The sequence below is a fragment of the Anoplophora glabripennis genome, unplaced genomic scaffold, assembly GCF_000390285.2.
Source record: "Anoplophora glabripennis isolate ALB-LARVAE unplaced genomic scaffold, Agla_2.0 scaffold221, whole genome shotgun sequence".
In the NCBI taxonomy this organism is placed as follows: Eukaryota; Metazoa; Arthropoda; class Insecta; order Coleoptera; family Cerambycidae; genus Anoplophora; species Anoplophora glabripennis.
The window spans coordinates 652942-678302 of record NW_019416984.1 but is presented as its reverse complement, the minus strand read 5'-3'; the positions used below and the strand labels follow the sequence as shown (position 1 = coordinate 678302).

Genomic DNA, 25361 nt, shown 5'->3' with positions numbered 1-25361 from the left:
GGGACCTTTTAGCAATAAGCATTGATGAAATCTAAATATTAGTAATAAATTTAATTTTTTATGAACCAGGGTTGGCATTAATGTACCTAACTTTGATACGTAGACTTCGATTTCACGACCATTTTTCGAGTTTCGTATTACAAATTATGTAAATTATTCGATTTCTCTGAAAATTGTAATCATATCGATAAAAAGCTTGTAGAATTTCATTTACAGTTTATAATGACAACAAAGGCGAAGCGAACATATGGCGTCTTTCTTCATTATTTAAAAGATCCAGAATAAAAATATTTAATAATAAGTGTGATAGAAACTATAAGATGAAAATTAGATAACACAGGCCGACAAAATTTGGCCGACGACCCTCTAACCCAGAAAACAGAATGTACTTTTACGGAGGATTTTAGTGCACTGAATTCGAATCCGAGGTCCAAATTTCTCAATTGGCTCTGGTTTTCGAGATATTCTAACCTAAAAGTGCCAAAATCGTAATTTTTTGACATATTTGAGGTTATGTTACATGGATAGGTAAATTTTTTTGATGAAACCATTAATGGGGTCTTAAAGTACTATACTTACTCTTTAAAACACATCATTTTTTCGTCTTTGAGAAGTCGCATGTTGAAATTTAGCACTTTCACTTATTTATCGCACGCAAAAGAAAATTTCTTGATTCAAAAAATGTACAACGATTGATTTTAAGGTATCTTTCAAGAAAATTATTTATTTATTTAAAGACTTTAAATTTCTACCTAGAAAAAAAATTTCTTACTTTAAAAATAGGCAGCATTTAAAATAAATATTTTATACTTACGATTAAAGAGTAATATATTACTTTAGGACCACATTAATGATTTCAACAAAAAAATTTACCTTTCCATGTAACATAACCTCAAATATGTCAAAGAATTGCGATTTTGGCACTTTTAGGTTAGGATATTGCGAAAACCACAGCCAATTGAGAAATTTGGACCTCAAAATCCTTCGGAAAAGTACATTCTGGTTTCTGGGTTAGAGGGTCGGTCAAATTTTGTCGGCCTAATTTCCATCCCTCTGTCGGACAAGTAACTTTGGAGGTAAAATTTGATTGTAGTACAATCATAATATGACCGCAGATTTGTTGAAAATTTGTATTTATTAATTTAGTTTTGGGGGCTAACTTTGGGGGATAATTTCATTCTATAATTCACATAGGAATACTTATAAGTATATCATGTATTTTTTAAATTAAAAAATTAATGTAATTAAACATTAACCATCTAAAGATTTTTATCCATACGAATCAGCAGCCCCAGAAATAGCGATCCCTTGTTGACCCCACACAGGTGTACCAAATCGAAACCTAAGCGCCTAATACAATTATCGCTCACGGCTTACCCTTGCTGCCCTTCCCTTGTCGCCCTTGCCTGGCGACGCGATCCTGTAGCGGCAGAGCGTCGAAACGTCCGCTCCGTATGACAGCCAGGATAATGGGCGGCCATGGCAGGATTACGCTCGCCCCTGGTGACCGGTGGGTGGCCCTGCAAGTGATATCAAGTGGCCTGTCTACATGGCATGTCGCCACTGTTACCGCAGCCCTCTGATTGATAGCCCCAGTCACGCGAAACTGATACCGGACCACACACGCTAAATCCGGCCACGCCCCCGTCAGGCCCCGCCCAGTCGGATCGCCCCGCCCCCTTTCGGCAGCCGAGGCCGTTCGGCTACCCGTTCGGTTAGTCTCAGAGTGGGCAGCGCTTGCATTGGACATGCCGTGTTGATTGCTGACGGTTGTGGTGATTCTGTGATCTGTGACTGTGTGTTGTGATGTTGCTGGGAGCAATGCCCGAAGACAGTGCCCCTGCGGGACTGTTGGTGCCCACGGCGAAGAGCCAGAGGGCCACGGACTTCTCCATCGCGGCGATTATGGCGAGAGGAGCAACTCCGCCGCCGGACGGCGAGGCGCTGGTGGCTAGGGAGGTGCCCGCCGACGGTTAGTACAATGTTCCAAAATCGAAAACTCGCGATTTCTTTTTGAGGATTAACGTATGCGAAAAAATGCAACCAATGAACAATACCAAGAAAATTACAATAATGTACAAAAATTCTCCACCTACAATAATTATTTACTTTGCGATTGATACTAAACATGTATTACAAAAAATCTACTAAATTTCCTATATAATCTCAAATATTTCAATTTTAAACAAGATTTAGTCCAAAAAAGCAAATGGCGGAGGTTCTTGTCAATATTGTCCACTCGATATATTTTTTCCATAAATTCGCTAAATTCACTGAAATATGGTTACAACAGGAGTCTAAGAGTTTCTAAAACAATTTTAGATTAAGAAATATTACAAGAATTTTTTAAACGTAGGTACCTATAGATAGCTAGATACTAGGAATTTTATATTTTTCCATAATTCGTCTTTCATCTGCTTTAATATCTATTAAAAAATCAAATTAATTTGATGTAAATTTCTTTTAAAAAGTAGGTACTACATATTATTAATAAATGTAGCTTTAAAAAGAAACATATGTAGTAAATTTAAGGGATTTTTATTTATGCATTTTTCAACCAATAGGTACTTACTGACATACTTTTTTATGGACATTTTCAGAAAATTACCTACTTGATTATTGTTGAATTTTGTAAATTTTCATCACTTTTACTGAATTTAGCAAAAACTTTACAAAAGTGACATCTATTACCTACCAAACAGAAAAAAGAGCAATCCGAAAAAAATGGAAAAAATTGAAGAAACTAAAAGAAATACACCTACCTATATATATTTAGGTATAGGTAGATATCTACCTACTCTTTTGCCCGAATAAACTCAATGACTATGACAATAAATATTTTTTCACAATTTATATAAATAGGTAGGTACCTATATTCGAATCAAAATCGATCAAATTTGAGATTAAGTAAATCTCAAGCACAAATTAACACAAGCTTGATACAACATTGTATTTAAAACAATTTAAAGAAGTACAAGTTTCAGTTTTCTTGAATGAATAATGAAAACTAAAATTTCGGTTCGCTAGAAATAAAGATATTTAAAGTGTTTTTTAATTAAATTTCAACATAAAAGCAAATTAAAAACCGAACTCAGGGAAAAACATATTGCAAATTCACTTAAAGAATCCATGTACCTACATGATGCTTTAGATTTCAGAGCAACATGCTCTTGATCATTCGGAACGTCGGTATTTATCATCTGCTAAACTTGATATGTATGGCAGATATTGGCAAACATGTCTACCTTTCCAAACCTATACTATTAGATTCTAAAAACGGTTCAAATTTTTCGAATTATTCCGTTTCTTTTCCTAATATTTTTGGAAAAAAAATAGGCAAAAAACTTCTAGAAATTTCAGACCTCCAGGCTTGTTTCTGTATTGTACTGTACTGTAAATATAAATACGTATCTATATATAGATATCTCTATTGTAGAATGAATGAATGAGATGAGATTTTTTTGTCTGTCAATACATTTATTTAGTTAGGTATACTTACGTTGATTTCCTGTTGAAAAAATCAGTTTTAAAGAATCTGTCAAATATTATTGGGACACAAATATTAAGTACTTGCTATTGCATATTATATTCACATTTAGTTATTTTTACAAATTTTAATCCAAAAATGCGAAGACTATAAAAATCCTTCCGAATTTATTAGGTAGGAATAAAGTATTTTTGTTTTTTTAATTTAAAACGAAAATATATGCATTTACTTGACAATGTCCATTTAATTCATGGTAATGCATATTGTTTACATGTTTACATATTTAGCCCAGTGTGTAAATTCATTTTTATGTGGGTCAGCACTCATTTATTAAGATCGCGCATGACAAATGCTTTTAAAAGTCCAATTCCGTTGTTAAATACCCATTGTACCTATTGATTGCAACATATTCCTTCTAGGTGGTATGTCCCGAGTCAGTTCTCCTGACATAGAGGACCCCCTAGAAGACGATGATATAGAAGTCGACGTAGAAGAGTGCTCCGACAGCGAGTCCTCCAGAACGGCAAAGCCTAAATTGCTAAGGCAGAGCCCGGCCATCTCAGACTGTGGCTCGGAGCCGGCGGACTTAGACCGGGAATCGCCCGATATCGTGGCCGAGAAACCGGCCACGCCAAAGGCGCAAAAGATTCTCTGCAACTGCGAGGAGTTGCTGAACGTCGAATGTCACCTGGAGACGAAGGATCTGTGGGACAAATTCTTCGATCTGGGCACGGAGATGATCATCACCAAGAGCGGGAGGTAAGTTTTAAACGTTACAACTTTTTTTGATCGTATAGTGGCAGTTTATTGGTAAATGAGTGAAATGGCATAATCTCGGGCATAATCTAAGGATAAAAAGTATTTAATCTTTATTGGGGGAAGAAAGATATTCACAAGAATAATCCAAATTCGGTCTAAAAAACTATAAATGCACTTACTTACATACAAGAAGGTACTCTTCTATTATAAAGGGGTCTCCTAATTTCGAAAATAAATTTATTATGACGGTAATGCCAACTTTACAAGTTCTTGACTGCTTAATTTTTAATATAAACATTGCAATTGACATTATTTAGGATTTATGAAGGTACGATGTCAGTGAAGTGCACAACTTAATCTTTAAACATCACAATCGAACTGTGAGGATATTAGAGAAATTCTACCAAATCTAGCGCTTGACGGACCTGTTTTAATCTCACCTTGGCGGCATGCACAATAAATATTGAAAATTGTAGAACCCACTACAATATGTAATGGGGAATATCCACATTTCTATATCGTCTAACAGCGTTGCTGATCACAAAGTTGTGTTAGTGTTACTAAAGTAATATTAGTCTACTCATGAAATCAAATATACATCCCATATATCATTGCCACTTTATTTTCTGTAAAAAATACAGTTTGGGACGACTATTTTTTGAGTGTCAATTTTTGTACACACTGTTCCTTTTTACAATAAAAATGTTATGTTGTTTGTGGGTGCTTTTAAATAAATGTTACTGTCGTACGACTGACGTAAGCATAGCATCCACCATCTGAATCAGCTTCATTCGAATTACTAGACAAATTACACTCACCCTACCCACAAGTCACCGCCGTTTCAGGAAAACATAATCTCACTGATGACTTACTCACATATTTATTGCACCGACGCCTGCACCAGATCGAGGGGTAGTTTATAAAATTGACAAATGTATCAAATAAGTGGGCTTCAATAAAAATCCATGTACCCCAACAATAGCATCCCGGTTTCGGTGTTATACACGGCAATTGAAACGCAATACAAGCATCGAGGGATAATCCACCCTCTTACGAGGCACATGTGGCGAGAGGGTGGCCAGTGATATTGTGATTTTTTCAATAATCCTACTCCCCACGCTGTCGTAAAGTTTTATTGGCATGCCTCCCAGTACGACGCAATTATTGTGGAATTAGAAGAGATGAGCGGAGCGCTGCTTGCAACTGTGGAAATCATGAACTTAAAAAAATGGTTTATAGCAAGGATGTTTCTGAGCAACTTTTATTAAGCAACTAAAGGTCTAAATGTAAGCCGACCCTGTGCATCTTGTCACATGCGTTACGTGTTGCAGTATTACTTATCCGGCGTATAAAACAGTACCGTGTGACATGTACTACGGGAACATTTTACAAGCAAGGTGCTTTTTACGAATGAGTGTTGTTTTACTAAAGACGGCATACTAAATTTTCACAACATTCACTATTGGTGTGATGCAAAGCCTCATACAAAAGACATATTACCTTAAAGTGGCTGTAAAATTTTATAATTTATACCATAACACGCTGGCATCAATAATTGACGAATAAACTACCTAAGGTGATTAGAACAGGTAATAGTAAAGCTATAATCAATTCAATAAATTAATTAATTATATGTTCATCATGATCATGATCTATTAATTATTACGGCCCTGATCAGTGCTTCTCCATCCAAGATCACTGAAAACGGCCGAGTGAGATCAAGGTACCGACAACGGAGTGAGACTGCTGGTTTACATATGCTGTGCCTGTAAACGTCGATTAGCTGCCGAGGCGGATGATATACTTACGAGACCGAGATTGTCCCCAAGGGAAATATAAACGCGAAAGCATCCACGAACGGATTATGTACTAATCCTCCCCATCTGATAACGACAGAAAACAGCCGAAATAGCGGCGGCCACACCTCCCACGACAAGAATTACCTGCCCGATCCGTCAATAAAAATCACATTTGCTTATCTCGATCTCCGAGAACGGGTTCCTTGGAAATGACTCAATAACCGGCGGACATTATAAAATTAAGATCTGCTCCCCGTTTACAATACTGCTCGTTTTAAGTGCTTTATCAGATTCCGGGGCCTAACTTAATTGCTGGATAACTCCATCAGCTTTGTTTACGGCCTCGGGAGGAACGTTTACGACTAAGTGTTCGATTACACATATTTGGTGTACTACGCTGGGAGTCGACGTCCGATTGTGGAGTTTATTGCCGCAATGATTCCGGTGAGGTATGGAAGAAGGATGCGACGAGGCTTGGGCAACGGTGGGTTTCATGTGCGGGGTCGATGGGGTTCCACCTTGGCCAAATATGGTACTCTTTTCATGTACATGCAAAAGTTTTAAAAAATTGTTGCTATCTGAAGTTTTTTTTGGATGATACTACCTACATTTTGTATAAGGTGATTTTAAAAGTTGTTGCAAGTCAAACTTTTAAGTTTCTTATCTTGTCGTATTTGGATAGAATGCTTTTTCAGTTGCGGTTTTCAAACTACCTATATGAGTTTTAAAATGCGAATATTTGTCTCAGCCTTGGCAATGCAATGACGTCACCGCATGGGACGGTAAGCCGGCTTGGCGTTACTTCCAGATGAGTTTCTGCATCTACAGATTGTTTTAGCGTTTGTGCACATTAAATTTAAAAAATGGAAGCATGTAAAAACAGATTCTTCTAATTTACCAGAAGTACGTTTATTAGTGGATTTTTTTAATAAAAACCACGACTCTATCAGTGTTGCAATGAGAGGAATGAAAATGCAAAGGTTACGTTTCAATAACGTGTAAAAATACGTTTGCAGTGAAAGTTTTGATATTTTTGTACAATAAGAATAGTAAATAAGAATAAGGATTTTGAGTTTATTTGGACAAAACCGTTTCTGTCACAGGTTCCAAAGATTTACCTAATCAAATACAAAATTCTTATTACTATTTTTATTTCCATGGAAACTACATAAAATCTACCTAATATCTTATAAATACATAGGTATATTAATAATATAATATTAATTATTGTGTATTTTTATATAAATACTTGTTGTTAGTACCTATAGCTATTTGTATAATCACAAAAAAATTAACAATGGAAATAAACACAAGTGTATAGTGATTCTAGAGGATCCAAACGTATTTATTACGTACCTAAACTACGCAGGATAGTTTTGTTGCTTTCAAAATAAGTTATTTTTCAACTAAAAGATATTTAAAAAAATCAAAGTAGAGACTAATAGACTATTCATTTTAGATCCGCACGACAGAATTACGGGGACATTATTATTTTCTTAGGCGCCTTCACGCTAGTGCTCTCACACTGGGGAATAATAAATATTTGTAATTTTTTTTCTGTTCTGTCTTCCATATTGCTACCAAAATTCGGTATCTTAACGTACTTAATCGAAACTTAACAGACAACTAAAACCCGACTACCCGATTAACTGACAACACACGCTTGCGGCATCGACTTCCCATGCGGTGACGTCACACCTGCCGGTTCAGCGGAGACTCGGCGCGACAGTTTATGATTTTTTTTTTGGATGACTTGTAGGCGATATAAAATTCTAATTTTTTTGCAGAGAACCTTAAAATTGCGATATCTTTCCATTAAGCAAATAAAAAAAAATTGCTGAATGAGCCCATTGCTTATCTTAAATTACCAAAATGACCATCGTCAATAACTAAAAATAACCATCGAATGTTTAAAATTACCAATATTTTTCCCTTAGGTATATTCCAATAATTTCATTAAAAATGATTATTTATAGTAGTCAATAAATATTTTTTTATACTTTTCCTGTATGTATGCTGTGCGCAATATAATTTTTCTAAAATATGTAGGACATATACCCAGAATGAGAAGGCAGTTAAACAATTTAGAAATGTACAATCAGTGTTGTAATTATTTATTTGTGTCCATTTTTAATTTCAAGAAAGTGGACCATTTTAATTACTTATCACAAAAACAGTCAATAAGAGAAAAATTAAAAGGAATAGGTTTAGAAAAGTGTAATATCGATAGGATAGAGAACAAAAAAACAGATTTTGATTAAATATACAGGGTGTTCAATGTAGAAAAAACAAGTTTTGGCTGTTCTAAGTTTAGCAAGTTCGACAGTTTTTAAAGTAACTAAAATAAATGATAGACGTCCTTCTATATCCCTTCCAAATATCAATACATACTTCAGTTTATACTATATAAAAAATTGTAAATTTTCAATTAGGTTCGAAATTAAGCTATCGAAAAGCAACTTTTTTTTTGAATAAATTGAAATATCTCGAAGACCATTACAGATAGATATAGGAAAGCTTGACAAAAGTCCCCATAAAATTACGCGTAGAATCCAAATACGCAAAAATATACAGGGTGTTCCATTTAAAATAAGCAAGCAGATGGCGACTTCCGGTATAACCGGAAGTACTACAACAGTGGCGTTATTTTATTTAAAGAGAACACCTCCGAAAACACCAAAGCCTAAATTTTCAAAATTGAACGAAATTTACAATATAATTAATTTTGTTATTGTTGCAGAAAATAATTAAATCAAGCATGTGATTTACAGTTCAGAAATTTACTAAACTTCTGATTGTGACGTCACAATGCAGCAATAGATGTGATGTCTTCCACTACAAGGTAATCGTTAGATACATCAAACTGTACAATATCATTGTAATTTTGAAAAAAAAAAAACGTTCAAATATAGTACGTTCATGTAGGTAATATAAAAATTTTTAATTTAAAAATTCATAAATCTGGTTTACAATGGAACACCCTATATAAAAAATTATACCTACAAAATTTCTAGTTATTATCTAGCTATAACTTTCATATTTTTAATTTCTTACTAAGCTTTATGCCTGGTTCTGGTATTAATAAACCAATAAATCGGTGGTACATCGACATCAGTATTGACTAATAATTCAGGCACATACAATTTTCCATCAAGCATTGAAAATAAATAAAACCTCAGCGTGCATGCAGTTGAATATTAAAACATAATATTTACGTTCGGTTAGGATTTAAACAGAAGATTCATCTTATCTGTAAATACATTAACCTTCAATTGTTTTGTGCCTAATGATATCCTAAAGTAGTTCAGCATTTTACAAACTGTGAGGTATTGGTTGAGCGTTGAGATGTTTTGACAATCCAGCCCAGACGTATTAGGAAACTTTATCTCTCTGTTTTAGAGCATTGAACTTATTTTTGTCTACACTAGCATTCACCCTTAAAATGAAGTAAAGAAGATTCCTTTAACCTAGTAAATACATAAATAAAGTACATATACACAGTAATGTGGCAACTGACTAGGTCGTTTATAAAGAGTACATATAAAAGAGACCCTGTAATAGAACCTTGAGGTATCTCTTATTCGGCGCAATGCTTTTCTAAGAGTACTGTATTATTCGATTGAATTTAAAACATGTTTACAATTTCATAAAGTTATTGAAGAAACATTTAATCAACACTTAACAATTTCGCCTCGATTTTATGGCTAATTTCGCAATCAGCGGAACCAAATTTGTGTCTTTGGGTGCGTTCCTCTAGAAAAAGCTTATCACCTTCGGCTCTACCTATGTTGAACTTAAACGAATCTAACAATATATCCGAGTGCACAAATATAAAACCACTTTTAACTAAGCCTGTAGAGGTGGAATGATATATATGACGTGCGTCAGATTAGAATCTCGTAAAAAGCAGGTGCTTCGCCTTTTACAGTAACCCTACTCAAAGCGGTTGTGATTTTTTGATTAATGCCGGCGTAATCGGGTTGATACTGTGGAAAAAGTGAAATTAACGCCGTCAGTGCACTGCAAACATGTTAGCCTTGTTTTATTTCTAATGCGTATAGTCCATTTCGAGCGTGTAAGATAAAAAAGAACTCTGTCGTGATAATACTCTCCTGAAATCAATGCGCCTAGTTTGCAATTTGTTTATTAACAACAGAAGTTTGATTATTATTATTATTACAAAAGTATTTCTCATACGTGTAATACTAAATTGTATGTGTTAGGTTTAATATAAAAAGTTTACTTTAAGCAATTTCAAAAATAATTTTATTTTGTCACATTCGACTCCACTGAGGTTTATAGTTTATAGTACCAATTATGCAATGTTGGTTGCCTATGCAGATTCGAAATAAAAGCAAAATTTCTATAAAAAAAGTGTAGGTATCCTAACTAAACTCAATTTTTGTAGGCTATCAGAAATTTGTCAATTATTTCAAATTACAAATTTTTAAAATGTTACATACATCTTGTTTGTTCGAAATGGGCTATACCTGCGTAAATCCAGTTGTTTCTAAAGTTCGTAGCAACAACATAAATTCAAATCGATACATTCCGTGGTTGCTGGTTAGGTTTATGAGGCAGTTAAGTCTGACAATTGGAATTATCTTTCTATGCATAACTTTCGACGATATATCACGTATTAAAGACAGCTACTGAAAGTACAAACGCTCAGAGCTGGACTAAGGCCACGTTTAAAATCAACTGAATTCAGATAAAACTGTTGGTAAAAAAATAATTCGGAAATACAATGCGATTGTAAGTTATTTTTGATATCTACCACGCATTAATGTTATTGTTTCAGTTTAATTCTAAGAAATTTTAGAAATGTTAATAAATATGAAAAAAATAAGGGGTGTTCCGGGTAAAACTTTTCAGCACAACATCTCATAAATCAAAAGAGATGTCTAAGTTTTGTGAAAAAGGTTGTGGGATGCACATAAACGACCTCTGAGTAAATGATGTTCTTCACATAGATATGGAGAACGCCGTAATCGAAAAATAAATTATGGATGACAAGTTTGAGTAAGTAAAAAAACATTAAATTATGAGAAACTTTGCTAATACAAGTATACAATTTTCGTAAAGCTGCTGTTCGAGATATTTTTGTTGTCTTTTTTAAGAATAGTAATCTTCATAAAATTATTAAAAATTAAAATTATACTATTAGTTTAACAAGTTTTATATTTTTGTAAAAAAAGGTAAATTTTTACAAAAGCAGCGATTTTTCTGGAATTATTTATATTGTTATAAAAGTTGGTTATAATTTAGTGTTTTTTCTTCCAGTTGTCAAAGTCAAAGTTATTAGTAAATTTTTTCAATTCACTGCATATCTATATCTCTACGAAGACTAATATTTTGAAGTAATTTATTTGCATTATACCAATACTTCTTCCTTTCTACCAGGTGATTCAAAGTGGTAGACAGCAACTTCACAGTTGCATTTGTTTCAGGGGGCACCAAAACGCTTGAATACGTTCCTGTGCGAGCGCATAAAATTTTCATTTCATCGGCAATAGATTCAATTTCATCCCGCCAGTGTCCATACGGCCGATAAATTATCCCTCTCGCCGGAATAAACAGTGAAATAAACCGGTAATTACCATAAATAACACTGTAACACATCCGAATTTGAGGGTAATTTGCCATTTTTTAATTCCAATTTCGCCAATTTCAGCTAAACGCTGCCAATTACCATACATAATTGGAAGAGCCGCTCGCGCTCTGTTATTAGGCGGCTAGTGGCATGGGCGCCCTTCTCTGCATTCTCGCAGGACAGGTGATAATTTATGTGCAGAAAGGTAAGAACCCGGACTGCCTCGTGACCTAACGCCGTCGAATTATTATTTTTCTCGAAACCAAGCTCAAAGCACCGTGACGATGTCTCGGAATTATACTTAGTAAAAGCGAGGTACGGTCGCTATTCAAAAAAACTTTCAAGTAACATACAGGGTGGTCCAGGTTTTGAACACGAAACTTCACCCAAAAAATGCAGAAACTGCAGGACTAGATTCATTGCCAAAAAATAAGTAGAGTTTGCTCTATAAACTTTTTTCCTGTGGCACTCGGTATTCGAAATACAGGGTGTTAAAATTTACAAAAAAATATATTTTTTCTGAATTGAATGAAATTTACTAGGTATAACGTATTCAGTTAATTAGACCTTTTATTGAATGTAATATTAACCTTGTAGCTATAACCAGTGGCGTGATATTGGAGTGTCACCCCATTTTGCTAAGAAAAAAATACGCCACTGGAGGTTTTTTGTTTTTTTGTCAGGGACTGTTATGTTAAATGAATGAAAAATGTTTCTGGGTGTTTTTAATAGTAGCAGCCACTTAGGAGATATTTGGGCTTATTTTTATGTTTTATTGCATTTTTATTATAAATTAATCCGTTTGTTTAATGAAAACCTCCTGGTTTTAACCGGTGACGTCCTATTAAAGCAACAATGGTCCAAAACGAAGTCTCTCCGCATCGATACACTTTTGACATCATCAAATCGTTCTGTTTAATATGAAGATGCGACCGAAAATGTAAGTTTTTTCGCGTCCAAAAAAAATTTTTTTTGTTTCAGCAATTATTCTTAGTCTTGTAAATGATCTCTCGCATCGCAATACAATCAATAAATGACACATTTTTCGTTTGTTTTTCAAAAATTCAACTTACAAAATTCCAAGGCAGGTTGTTTAACTTCAAACCCGTTTTTTTTTAAACAAAAACAGCTGCTTTTAACGACAAATACTAAGAGTACCTTATGTACGTAAAATTGAATGAAGAATATGTTTAGTCAAAGATCACATACAGTGCGACACAAAAAAGTTACGGTTATTTAAATCCAGGTACAACACTGTAAGTGGCGTCCTCTAACATTAAAAAAAATTATATAAATATTTGAGTTTCTCATCAACAATACTCTCAGTTTCCCGAATTTCGTCAAATTGTCATGTTATTGAACAAAAATATAATCAAAATACCAAACAAATTTTTTTTTGGACGCTCTGTATCTCAAGAACCAAGCCCTTGCGGACCCATGTTTTATCTTAAAATTCACTCTTTAAAGTTTGTACAAGTACTTAATAAACACGCTGTATATATACGCCATAGATTTTTTCGAACTTCTCATGATTGCTTGTATGTATTTTATTTAATAATGTAAATACTATTAAAAACAAAATAATATTGACTATAAAAATATAGGTATTAAGTAGTAAATAAATATATTATTTACATGCAGAAATAAAATTCGTATGAACTTTGTTAAGCAAATAATTCTAGTTACTTTGTATTTATCGAATTAGTCATTAATGGTATATATATACGTTAAAAAAAAGATAATGACTTCAAACTGATAATTGTTTCAAATAAAAAGTAAGCGATATATTTTGTTTGAAATTTCTGCAGTAGGAGTTATAAATATATAAACAGCAATGCAATTTTTAAAATATTAATTGGTGTCGAACTTCTGAAGAGCTCGATGATTGTCGAGGTGATTGTGATTGTCTATACCTGTATATACGCTATTGATTAATACAATTTTATCGAAACTCAGTCGATTTTTGTCCAATGAAATAAGTAAATAATCTAAGTAAAATGCGGGTTTTTTTATTTCAGCATCCTATATCTTAAAAATCAAGTGGATTCAGGCATTATTTCAAAGTACATACTTTATATGTCATTTTAAGTTTACACAATCAATCTTGAACCGCTTACTATAAAACTTTGTTGCCTATATTTACTAGAGTGCTCTATTTTGTTTAATTGGCAAGAAATCTTATGAATGTCTGGAAATACAAAACATTTTATTTAATTATCAAAAATTAAGAGAAACATTTGAGTTAACTGAAAAATAGAAAATTTGTATTTGACAATGAAAATTTTGCACCTAATCGAGGGTATGAATTTTCGAAATTTATGCTGGTTTTTGAGTACCTACAATTGTAATATATTTAATTGGAAACATTACTTTTCCAAACCATAACCTTCTAAATTGAAAATGAATACAATTTTCATTCGATATGAAGTGATTTTTCTTAATTGGGCCTAAAAAGGCGAAATTTTAAACAGGACTATCAGGTGATGGTTCAAATTATTTTAAGCAAAACATTTCATATGTACGTGAGTTGCAGAACTCCTTGTTTTGTAGATACAGGGTGTTGAAATTAGAACAAACATAGCGTTTTCTGAAATATTTCCCAGGATGTTTAACGCAGATTGGTGAAACTTCGTTTGCTGATTTATCTACATTTTATTTTATTGAAAAATCGAAAATAACGGTGAAACTATTCATTTTATAAGAACAGATTTTTTAGTATGTCAAAAGTTCAAAAAATCATTGACGTAGAAATCCACCCTCGATTAGGTGGAGGAAAATATTTTCTAAATTTTTATTGCCTAAATTCTCTATGAATTCTATATGAAAAAATGACCTACTACACTTGATTTTTAAGGTACAGAGTGCTGAGGTTAAAAAATCGCATTTTCTAATATATCTGAAAATGTTTGACTTAGTGTGAAACTTAAAAGCAAAATCGACTATATTTGGCTATATATTCTGATTTCTGATATAAGTATTAATAAATATCTTAACTGACGTCGAAGATATCGAAAGTCAGCAATTCAATGCAACTGAGTATTTTGAAAATTGGATCGCAGTTTATAACACCTAGAGAGTTAGGAAGACAAAAGATATCTTCCTTCTTATTTGAAAAACTTACCACAAGTTATTAGTTTTTTTTTTAAGTTACATTACCATTGCCAAATATTTTGATATATCTAAAATTAATTATAGATTTAACCTATATTTAATGTATTGTTGATAATTTAAAAAAGGAATATGATTGAAAACATATTTCATCTCTATAGCCAATGAAACGTGTAGTCTTTAGGTACCTCCCTTCTACTTTCTATAATTGAATATTGTTAACATTATAAAATGGGACTCCAAAAAGTCGTTGAATATTTCAGATCGCAAAGCACAGATATTGCATATTATATATAATTATTAGAGTTTTTACATTCTGAAGGTCTTAGAATTAATTGTTCGTAAGATTTTTAAAAGTGAACTCGGTTATTTACCGTATAAGTTCATCAAATGATAATTTAATATCAAATGCGACACTAAGTCCAGTAGATAATCAAGCTCTAGAGTAATTTCGCATCGACTATAATGACACAATTTTATGTTTGGTTACATTTAATGTAATAGTAGGTTTAACTTCAATTTCAATTCAATTAAATCATTAATAAAATTAACAAACGACAGCGGCCTCAGAATTGACCCTTGTGGAATGCCTATAGACTGTTTATGATCAAGCCGATCGAATCTTTTAGAAAAATATTAGGTATAGGTATACATTGCCAACTTAATTTTTTTATCCAAGCAGAACGGGACATCCCGTACATATTAAAATTCAGCGGATCGCCGACCAACCCCAGAGGGCGCTGCCGATCTGTGCGTCAGCCTCGACCGCCGATATTAATGCCCACAATTAACGATGAAAACCGGGCCGAGGCACCTGTCACCGATCGAATCGTCGATGTCCTATCGAACCCTCTCTATCCCGGCGGGATAGAGGGGCTGTCGACTGCCGCCCCCGCCGGCCGGTAAATCATAGCCAGCGCGACGCACGGCTTTTATCTAATTAAACCCTTTAAATAATTTATTTACGGGGGGCCTAATTATGATTCGCCTATTGCACGATAATCGGCCTTTGGAGGATAATAGGGATAGACCTTTCTTGCGTTATCGGAACTAAATGCCCTGGATTATTCGCAGGGGACGACGTGAATCTATTAATAGGCAATTTTAAGGGTGTAATATACAATGATTCCTATAAAATCGATATCAAGAGGTACGTCTGTCTTACTATTAAATATACAGGGTGTAAGAAGTTTGATTGCCATTACTTCAGCTTGAGATAGAGTAAATAAATGAACAAAAAAGTTGTATATTACAGCGGCGTAAGATTAACATTTTTCAAAATACAGCGCCTATTAATATTGGGGAGTTTCATCACAACGTGACAACAGCGCTTACTTGTCCTACGGAAAAAATGTAAACAACCATTCATGACAATTGTTTTTCAGTTTTTAAATAAATGAAATGTATCGATTTTATAGTAGGAAGATAGTGTTGTGTTTAAATTTTAACACGAATTTTAGTAATTATGAATCTCTTAAAACAGGAAATTAGCTTTTAATCAAATTATGAATTTTACCAAAAAGCAAAATTCAGTAATTTTTAAACGCACAAGTACAAAACAAACTACAACATACGCTCAAAATGTCCATCACCATTTTTGATACACGCACGACACTTTTGAATCCAATTTTCGCGCACTCGCTTGAAAACACCTCAAGAAAAGGAAATAGTGGTATGCAAAAAACACTCAGACACGCTCCAATTCCAGACAACAACTGAATTGCGTAATGTTGCACAGCTTAATATAGTCTTTCCGATATCAATTGCAGAACCAAGAGGATGACAGTATGTACCAGGTTCGGTCGCTGACGAAGTAAGTCGGCATTGAAGTATTTGAAAAACTTGTATCCATATTTATTTAGCCACACCCATGTACAGGTCTGGCCGAACTAAACGTGGAGGTGGTAGAAATGTATACGCCCACTTGAAGAATGCGAGCGCGGGCAAACGAAATACAAATACAGTTGCATAGGGCTACTGGGCAATAAATCTCAGCCGTTGACAAATTGCCTAGCAGTGCAGTGCAGCGATGCGGAATTTGTTGTGATTCAGGTAATTTGAATTTATTATTATTATTATTAATCATTGATATTACAATTGCGAAAGGGAGAAATAATATTATTACAACATGGCATTTTGGAGACTTTTTGAAACGGAACAAAACGAAATTTATCATCAATATTAATAAAATTATTTGAGGACATAAATAATTAAAATATGTTTTTGGCCAAATAGAAATGGCCATATAATAGAAATTTTCTGCACATTATATACAAATTATTATAATTTTTTACCTTCTTTTATTGGCAGGCGTTTTTTTTACATGTTCAACTGACTTCGGAAAGACTATACCTTGTGTTATCCGCCGCGCCTTTGTCACATTGCTCGATATGAATTTTATCGAAGTTTAAATTTATTACAACGCTAATTATTTTTTAGAATTAAGCATAAAGAAGTTAAAAAAAGTGATAAACATTGTGTTTTATGGTATTCTATACACGCAGTTATCTGAATATTCCTTAATTAATCGAACTTTTCTACATCAAGAGAAATGGTTGAGTTTAAGACCCATGTCATATAAGGTTTTTTTGTTTATTTTAATGTATTCTATCGTCTGTTAAAATTAAGGCAGTCAAACTTCTAACACCCTGCATACTACTTATAGTACTGTGGTTGTAACGGGAAAATTCTATTTAAATATGTAAAGATATAGACAATATTGCATTTCAAAAATTAAATTTTCTGTTATTTCTTTAAAAAGTGCAACAACGCAATTGCTCTCATCCGATGAACTGTGACTTTTTACCCCTGTGTATCAAATTTAACATAAATCAGGCAGCCTGTACAAAAGTTAGAGAAGTAAACATATTATATAATGTCTAATCTCTAAACTGAATCACAAAAGCATTTTGAAGCTGCTGTTGTTTCATTTTATTCTCTCAACTATACACTTTTGTATAAAATAATAAATATAATTTGAATTTGAATTAGTTCTTGTTAAATAGGTTTAATCTTTAGAATAGACCACTTTTCTTTTTTTGTTGGTCTGTGTAATCATCTTTATTTTGAGACACATAACCATTATTTTTTGGTTATCTATCATATTCTTTCCCAGTAAGTACTTATATTATATTCTTCAGTTCACTCCAATATTTATTGGTGTAATGTGTAGTCTTAATTGTAATAATTACCCTCCACTTTAGATTAGTTCCCAAAAATAGATATTAGATATTTTTCTTAGAAAACTTACCATTATCACCACGAGAATGAGACATCTACACGAAGCTGCCCTCATCTGTAGTTAGCCCGCTCATAGAATAGGTGCCTACAACCTAAAACAAAACTAAGTTTTAGAACAAATTACTCGAAAAGAAATGATTTTAAATTTAATGATATTAAATGTTGTTGCGATATAAGTAATACATTTTTTTGTAGAATTATGTAGAATTTTATTTATGATTATATTTATGAAGTTTTTCGTATAATAGAGTAATATTTTTTTTGTGAGGCATTTCTTCCGTGTCTCCTGTACCTTCGAATGCCCACCAGCGAAACGCCGTGGTTGAATTGAGTGATCCCCTCGCTCCGGAATCCACCTTGACCATAAATACTGCCCTTATCCGGCATTTACAAGGAACAGGGGGAGAACAGCCGAGCCAATTTGCCGGGCTCAGTGAGAGAAATCAATGAAGAGAGTCCCGGTGAGGGAGCGGATTCGAATTAGATGTTCTTCCGGTGGAAGTGTATCTCTGGAAATGCGTCGCCCCCCTAACTTCCAGCCACTTAATTAAGCCTCAGACTCTCCCTCTAAATCAAATCACGCTCCCGGTTTAAGCGTTGTTCCGGCAACCTTATTACAACTTGCCGCAAAAATTACAAAATGAGCGCCGTAATTCCTTTTCAATTAAGCGCCGTCCCGCTAAATAATCGGGGGCTTATTTGTCGCCCTCGTTCGTTCATCCAATTCGGGGGGGTGGCGGTAACCCGTACTAATTTGTAATTGGATCCATTTGTCATTGTTTTATTGAGTGAATATGAAGATCAGAGGGAAAAGTGGGGGTTTGTCACGAAATGCTAGTTTCTAAAAAAGTGAACTTGATACAATATTAAAAAAAAATAACAAAATTACAAATAAGTAAAAAAAACACATTTTATGCTTGAACAAAACATTCATCCTCATACAACAAGCATAAGGGGAATTGTAATAGATTATATAAAATTTAATGAAAAAACTAAAAACATTAGATTTAGCCAGTGGATAGCATTAAATTGGCATGGATCCTAAAAATATTGAGAAAATAAACATTTCCAACAAGTAATTGGCATTATGAATTTCTCGGAATGCCCTGTGGACTTAAAAATGTCCCTTCGATGTTTATACATATAACGGGTGCTTAGATCTATCTAGATATGTTTTGTAAAGGCATATACAGGGTGTTTCAGGATTAAATCGACAAATTTTAAGGAGATATTCCTCATAAAAAAATAAGAAAATAATCAAGTATATATATTTTTTCCAGAGACGCTTCATGTTCGAAATATAGGGCGTTAAAGATTTTTAAAAAAATTCGAATTTTTTAAATAACTTCTAAATGAAGAAGGCTATTTAAGCCAAATTTGGCATGACACATCTTATAAGATATCATTTTTCCATAGAAGTAGAAGTCCCGCAAGCAACCAATGTCGGAGTTATGGGGACTCAGACTCATTAAATTATAAAAAAAAAAAATACGGCCCTACTGAATATAAAAAATGATGCTGTTTTTAAATAGAACAGTTTGTTATTGACAAAAAGTGTACATTCACTTTTTATCCTAACTCTTACAGTTTCATGGCAAAATTGATTTTTCGGAAGGGTGCTTCTGGATTCTGTCGATAAATTTTAGGAAGACGTTCCTCATAAAACCTAAAAAAATATAGGCAACATTTACTCGAAGGGAAATTTTAAACCAAAGGAACAACCATATTTGGTCCCACAAGAATTCATGGGCGGTAAGGGAACATAGTTTTCGGTATGAATTCCAATGTAACGTATGGTTGGGTGTGTTTGACAACACTATAGTTGGTCCCTACTTCCTTTCGCATCGGTTAAATGCTGACATGTTTACCGAGTTCCTTGAAAATGGTTTTCCAGATCTGTTAGAAGATGTTCCGCTTAATAGGTACTCGAATGAACAGTTGGTTTCAACTAGATGGTTGTCCTGCCAATTTTGGTGGAGGTCCTAGGGAGTGGTTAAACATTAATTATCCCAGGAGATGGATTGGTCGTGGAGAACCTGCAGCGTGGTTCGCACGTTCATCGGACTTGACACCGATGGATTATTTCGTTTGGGGTGCTGTTAAACAAAAAGTCTACGAGGTGTCAATAGTTGATACCCTAGAAGATCTAAGACAGCGAATAGTCCAAGCGTGTCGAGAATTAACAATTCAGTGTCGATCGGCCACTACCTCCATAATTAGAAGATGTCGTACTTGTCTACAGTCCGAAAGCGCCAATTTTGAACAAAATGTTTTTTAAATCATTTCATTTTTTATTCACTTTTCGCTTTGTCTAGGTATAATAGTAATTGGTAATTTATTGGTTGTTTCAATTTACAAATAAATTTTCATGTATTGTTTGCCATCTTATTTTATTTAAAAAACAAGTAAACGAAGTGACTACAAACCGCCTGAAAAAATTTAGGAGTATTGCAAGGGTCGTTACGTTGTCGCATTACGACATAGTCACATTAGATGTTAAGTACTTAAATATTTTTATTGTTTTCATCAACATCATTTTTTTTTCTAAAAAAACACCCTATATCTCAAAAACGAAGCATCTCCTAAATAATTTTAATACTATTGGCTAAACCCAAGGGAAGAGGAGACAAAAAGGTTTATTTGACTTACACATACTCGAGACTAAGACCAATTTTAATAGGTACTATATTATTTTAGGTTTTATGAGGAACGTTTTCCTAAAGTTTATCGACGAATCCAGAAGCGAAAAATCAATTTTGCCATGAAACTATAATAGTTAGGAAAAAAGTGAATGAACACTTTTTGTCAATAACAAACTGTTCTATCTAAAAACAGCATAATTTTTTATTTTCAGTAGAGCCGTATTAATTTTTTTTTATAATTTAACGAGTCTGAGTCCCCATAACTCCGCCACTGGTTGCTTGCGGGACTACTACTTCTACGGAAAAATGGTAACTTATAAGAAGATGTGTCATGCCAAATTTGGTTTAAATAGCCTTCTTCATTTAGAAGTTATTTAAAAAATTCGATTTTTTTTAAAAATCTTTTAACACCCTATATTTCGAAAATAAAACGTCTCTGGAATAAAAATTATACTTGATTTTTTCTTATTTTTTATGAGGAATATCTCCTTAAGGGCCCCATATTCTTTAAATAGTGTTTCCCGCAAAGACAAATAATTTAAAACATTTAATAACTGAATAATCTAAAGCTTATCAAATAATAGGAATGTTATGTCATGCCACCTGAGTATTTTCAAAGACGCCGCAGTAAAACGAATAAACAGGTGCAAAAAACGATCAAACCATCAAGGTTTTAGGTACTGAAATCTACGAAAATACTAACTTTTTTATATATAATTCCACATGTAAATATTCTTATAACATTTACTTGCTTAGTCCTACATATAAAATTGTTTACTTTTATTTATAAGTACGTGAAAATAATTCTTAAAATGTGGGGTTAGGATAACAGCAAACGCATGTTTTACAAACGCTTTTTTTTAGTTATTATTTTATTTGGGTAAATTTAAATAGTAACAATGAATAAACAAAACAAGGATTTTATTTTTGTGCTTACTTTTGTTCTACACGTTTTACTTTTCAAGATTTCGGTACCTAAAAATGCCAGAAATTTCACCATTTCTCAGCCAAGGATATGGCCACCTTAAAGTTTGTCGATTTAATTCGGAAACACCCTGTAGATACAAGTTAATAAGTTTCACAAGAGAATATTTTTTACTCTGGTTTCCAACGTCGCATCCTAAATTTGAAATCACGTTATCAATGTTGGGTCCTCAGATAAATGGCAAAGATGACCTTTTCGTTAAAAATACGGCATTATAGGTGTTGACACAGCCCACTGGCCGTGTCCTGCCGTACAATTGTTATTGCGTGAGTTACGACGTAACGAATGGGGCTCGTCAGGGAAAACCAAAAATAAAAACGGGGCTGAATAAGTCAGGAGGTGAATTATAAGATATTGTGGCCACCTCGTTACCGCTATTGTCCCGGGATCACATCTGTCCTCCCAAACTGTGTCCCGTGTTACATTTAAACGCAATCAACGGCCTACACCGAGTGTCGCTACCGCCCGGCCAGGCTATTCAGTAAAAGGATATATTATTCTGCTACTTTATATTATGTCATTCCGAATATTTCATGTCGTGGTATGTGGGACGAATGGATGGAATTTGTATATGGATGGGTCTCGGGTCCAGCCTGTGACGGTTATAATTTATTTCGAGTTGCTTAAACGGGAGAGAAAAAATTGGTTTACTTCGGTAGACATGATTAAAATAGTCAGTGACTGGAAGGGACATTAATGAAAGAAAAGCGGCGCATGCTGTTCTATTTTCAGAGGTCCGGAATGTTATTCATTCACTGACAGGGTAATTTTGTTTTTTTTTTATATAAAGGTAATATCTACTTGATTTTATTCTCGTTCTCATTTCATTTTTACGCTGTCTATTTTCAGTAAGACTCAATACAGGGTGTTGCAACAATAAGTGCCAAAATTGTAACTATGTATTTAACTCATCAAAGGCAACAAATTTTGTATATTTTTTTCAAAAACCCCCTGAGGGCAGAAGGCTCGAGAGAAAGGCCGCGTCAGCGGATTTGCCTATCATTCTAGTCAGAATTTTAGGATTTGTACTAATAGGGCAGGCAAAATTATATTTAAGTCATTAGCAGAGAGCGGACAATTTGTGACTTTAACCTTGAACATAGATATGTCATTCATAAACCTAGATACATTACCCATGACGCAGTGGCGTGTCGGGCATACATAGGAAATTTACGTGATAATTCACGAAAATTCCACGGTACATACATTTTTAGGCGTTATAAAATATTTAGAAAATCAGAAATTGTATACTACATATTTATTAAATAAAGTTCGGTTAAAAATAGTGTCGTTCTTTTAATTGGAAATTAGGAGTCAATGTAACGAATATCCTCAGGCGACGCACATGATAGAATAGTCCAACTTACGCTCCATTCTTAACAGGGCTGCAGTTTGAATTTTGACCAATAGGAACCGATGTCGATGGATGGACTAGAGATGGGCGCGAATGTCATTTCATTTCTTTAGAACTAAATTAACTTAATTATTTTCTCGTTATTTAACCTGTTCACATGATTTATGGATTTTAAATAAAGGGTACAAATCTTCGCGAGGATAATACGATATATTTGCTATACATAATTATATTTTGCATAGTTTATACACAATACATTTTTGAACGCGTACACATCTTTACCAAAATTTGACCTATTCTTCGGGTTAAAGTCACACATTGTCCGCTCTCTAGTCATTAGTTTATCCGCCTTTGAATGATTATATTACATTTCAATTATTTTTAGACGTTATTCAGAAAAATATATACAGAGTGGGCCACCAGTAACGCCTCAGTCGCTAGGGAGCAAACGGCAAATGTTATAGAAATCTGTTTATGTGATTACGGCTACATTTTAAAAATATTTTGAAATAAACAGGGTGTCCAGGAAAAGCGTACCATCTCAAAGTTATGTATTTTTAAATGGAACACCCTGTATTTTACTGGACTTTTGAAAGAACCATAACAATAGATGAACTTTATTAATGTTTTTGCATTTAATATTAGCAATAGAAATTTAAATGGGACACCCAGTATATTTTTACTTTAGAAGTTAGGAAATTTAAAACTCTTTCGAACTGTGTATAGCTTCCCTATATCTATCTCTAGCGATATTGGAGATATTTGTGCCGTACCAATCCAGCGGTCAAATGTAGCATTCAAATAATTTATGTTTATTTGGGCATTATGTGGAGGTGCACCGTCTTGTTGGAAAATAATATGGACATACTCATTAACTGTTAATTCTTCCAAATACTCTTGTAATTGATCTCTCAAAAAATTCTTATACGCTTCACCAGTTAAGTATGCCCCTAATATATTTGATAATACAACATTAATATTAAATCGATTTTGAAAATTTCTTTCTTTTATAATTTCATGACTCCAATGGTATGATGTATTACGGTTACATATGTAGTTGTTAGAAAAATTACTTTCATCTGTTCACTTTTGGAAAGTTGGTATTATTTACATTATTTAAGTACTAGCGACAAAACTGTATTTTTTGTTCAGTCATTTTCATGAAGATGTTGAACCAAATTCACCTTGTAAGGAAACAATTTATGTTTATGTACAATTTTGTTCACAAGGTGTTCGGTTAAATTATGATTCCTGGCTAATTGCCGTATAGAAGTATTCGGATCCTTTTGCACGCTTAATACTAAATCTAATTCTTGATTCATTGACTCATTGTAAACATATCTCAAAGAAATTCTTTTCTTCTTTTGCATTCCATACTGTGTTAGATTTGCTTGAAGTTTACTAAACTTTCTTCTGTTAGGGGAAATTCTAGTAGGATAACGTTGTCGATATAATTGTAAAGCTGCACACTGTTTTGTCTACATTTACAATAAACCTGCACAATATCAACTTCTTCATTAAAATAATTCCTTTTGTTATAATTTAAATTTGCAAGGTGATAACAATTACAAACTGATGTGACAGATGCAAAATTATTTTTTAAGCGCCTTCTATTTGATATGATTTTAGAAAGCGAGCACCGTAAACAAAAGTCGAAGCTGAAAATTTTCTCATTTTTTCACAAGAATTTTGTTGGATGCAAAGCATAGAAATTTTATATGGTTGGGAAGAGAATAAAATAATCAATCAAACGTGCAAAAAAAATTATTAATCCCATTTAAAAAAAATCGATGACGTCACCACTCATCTAGTGTGACGAAAAAAAAAATGTGCGTCAGTATAAAGAAAATAACTTCCCATTTAAACATATTTTACAGATTATCCGAAAGTGGGCCTATTTAATTAAACAGACTGTATATTTTCAGAAATTTTAATTTGAACGATTCATGTATTGTATTGTATTTTTTTTTTGGGTGGTAGTAGCTTTTCTGTGATTTTCAGAGCTGTTTTGTGATTCTGGGGGTAGGTGGTGAAAATACATGGTTGTATCTCTATCGTTTTGGAGTTGCAAAGCAATCTCAATTTTCGACAAAAATAACACAATCCTATCTATATCTTATTATTTGTCAATCATAAATACTATTTAAATTCATTATTATTACCAGTAATAGTCCAACCAAATTACACTTAGAGAAAAAAAAATTGTTACCTGGACTTTTATAAGTGGAAATGGTAAAGGGGCTTATAATAAACGTAAAAAAAATAAATGCGTGAGCAGGGGCGGCGGAGGGTTGATTTGGGGGGTTGAAGAGGGGTGAAAAATGGTATCATTGAGATTTTTGGCGAAAGTTGATGTCAAACAAAAAAGTATCCAATACAAAAGTTATAGATCAT

The 25361-nt window shown here is 33.5% G+C and overlaps 1 protein-coding gene across 1 annotated transcript in view; it reads left to right on the top strand.

The window, feature by feature from the left end:
• The first annotated feature begins 1738 nt into the window (after positions 1-1738).
• Positions 1739-25361, top strand: part of LOC108905760 (T-box protein H15-like) — a 96734-nt gene continuing 73111 nt past the window's right edge. Inside the window, exons 1-2 of the mRNA XM_018708769.1 lie at positions 1739-1972; positions 3907-4246. Of these exons, the coding sequence (XP_018564285.1) occupies positions 1807-1972; positions 3907-4246 (506 nt within the window). The 5' untranslated portion in view covers positions 1739-1806. The remainder of the gene's footprint in view (positions 1973-3906; positions 4247-25361) is intronic.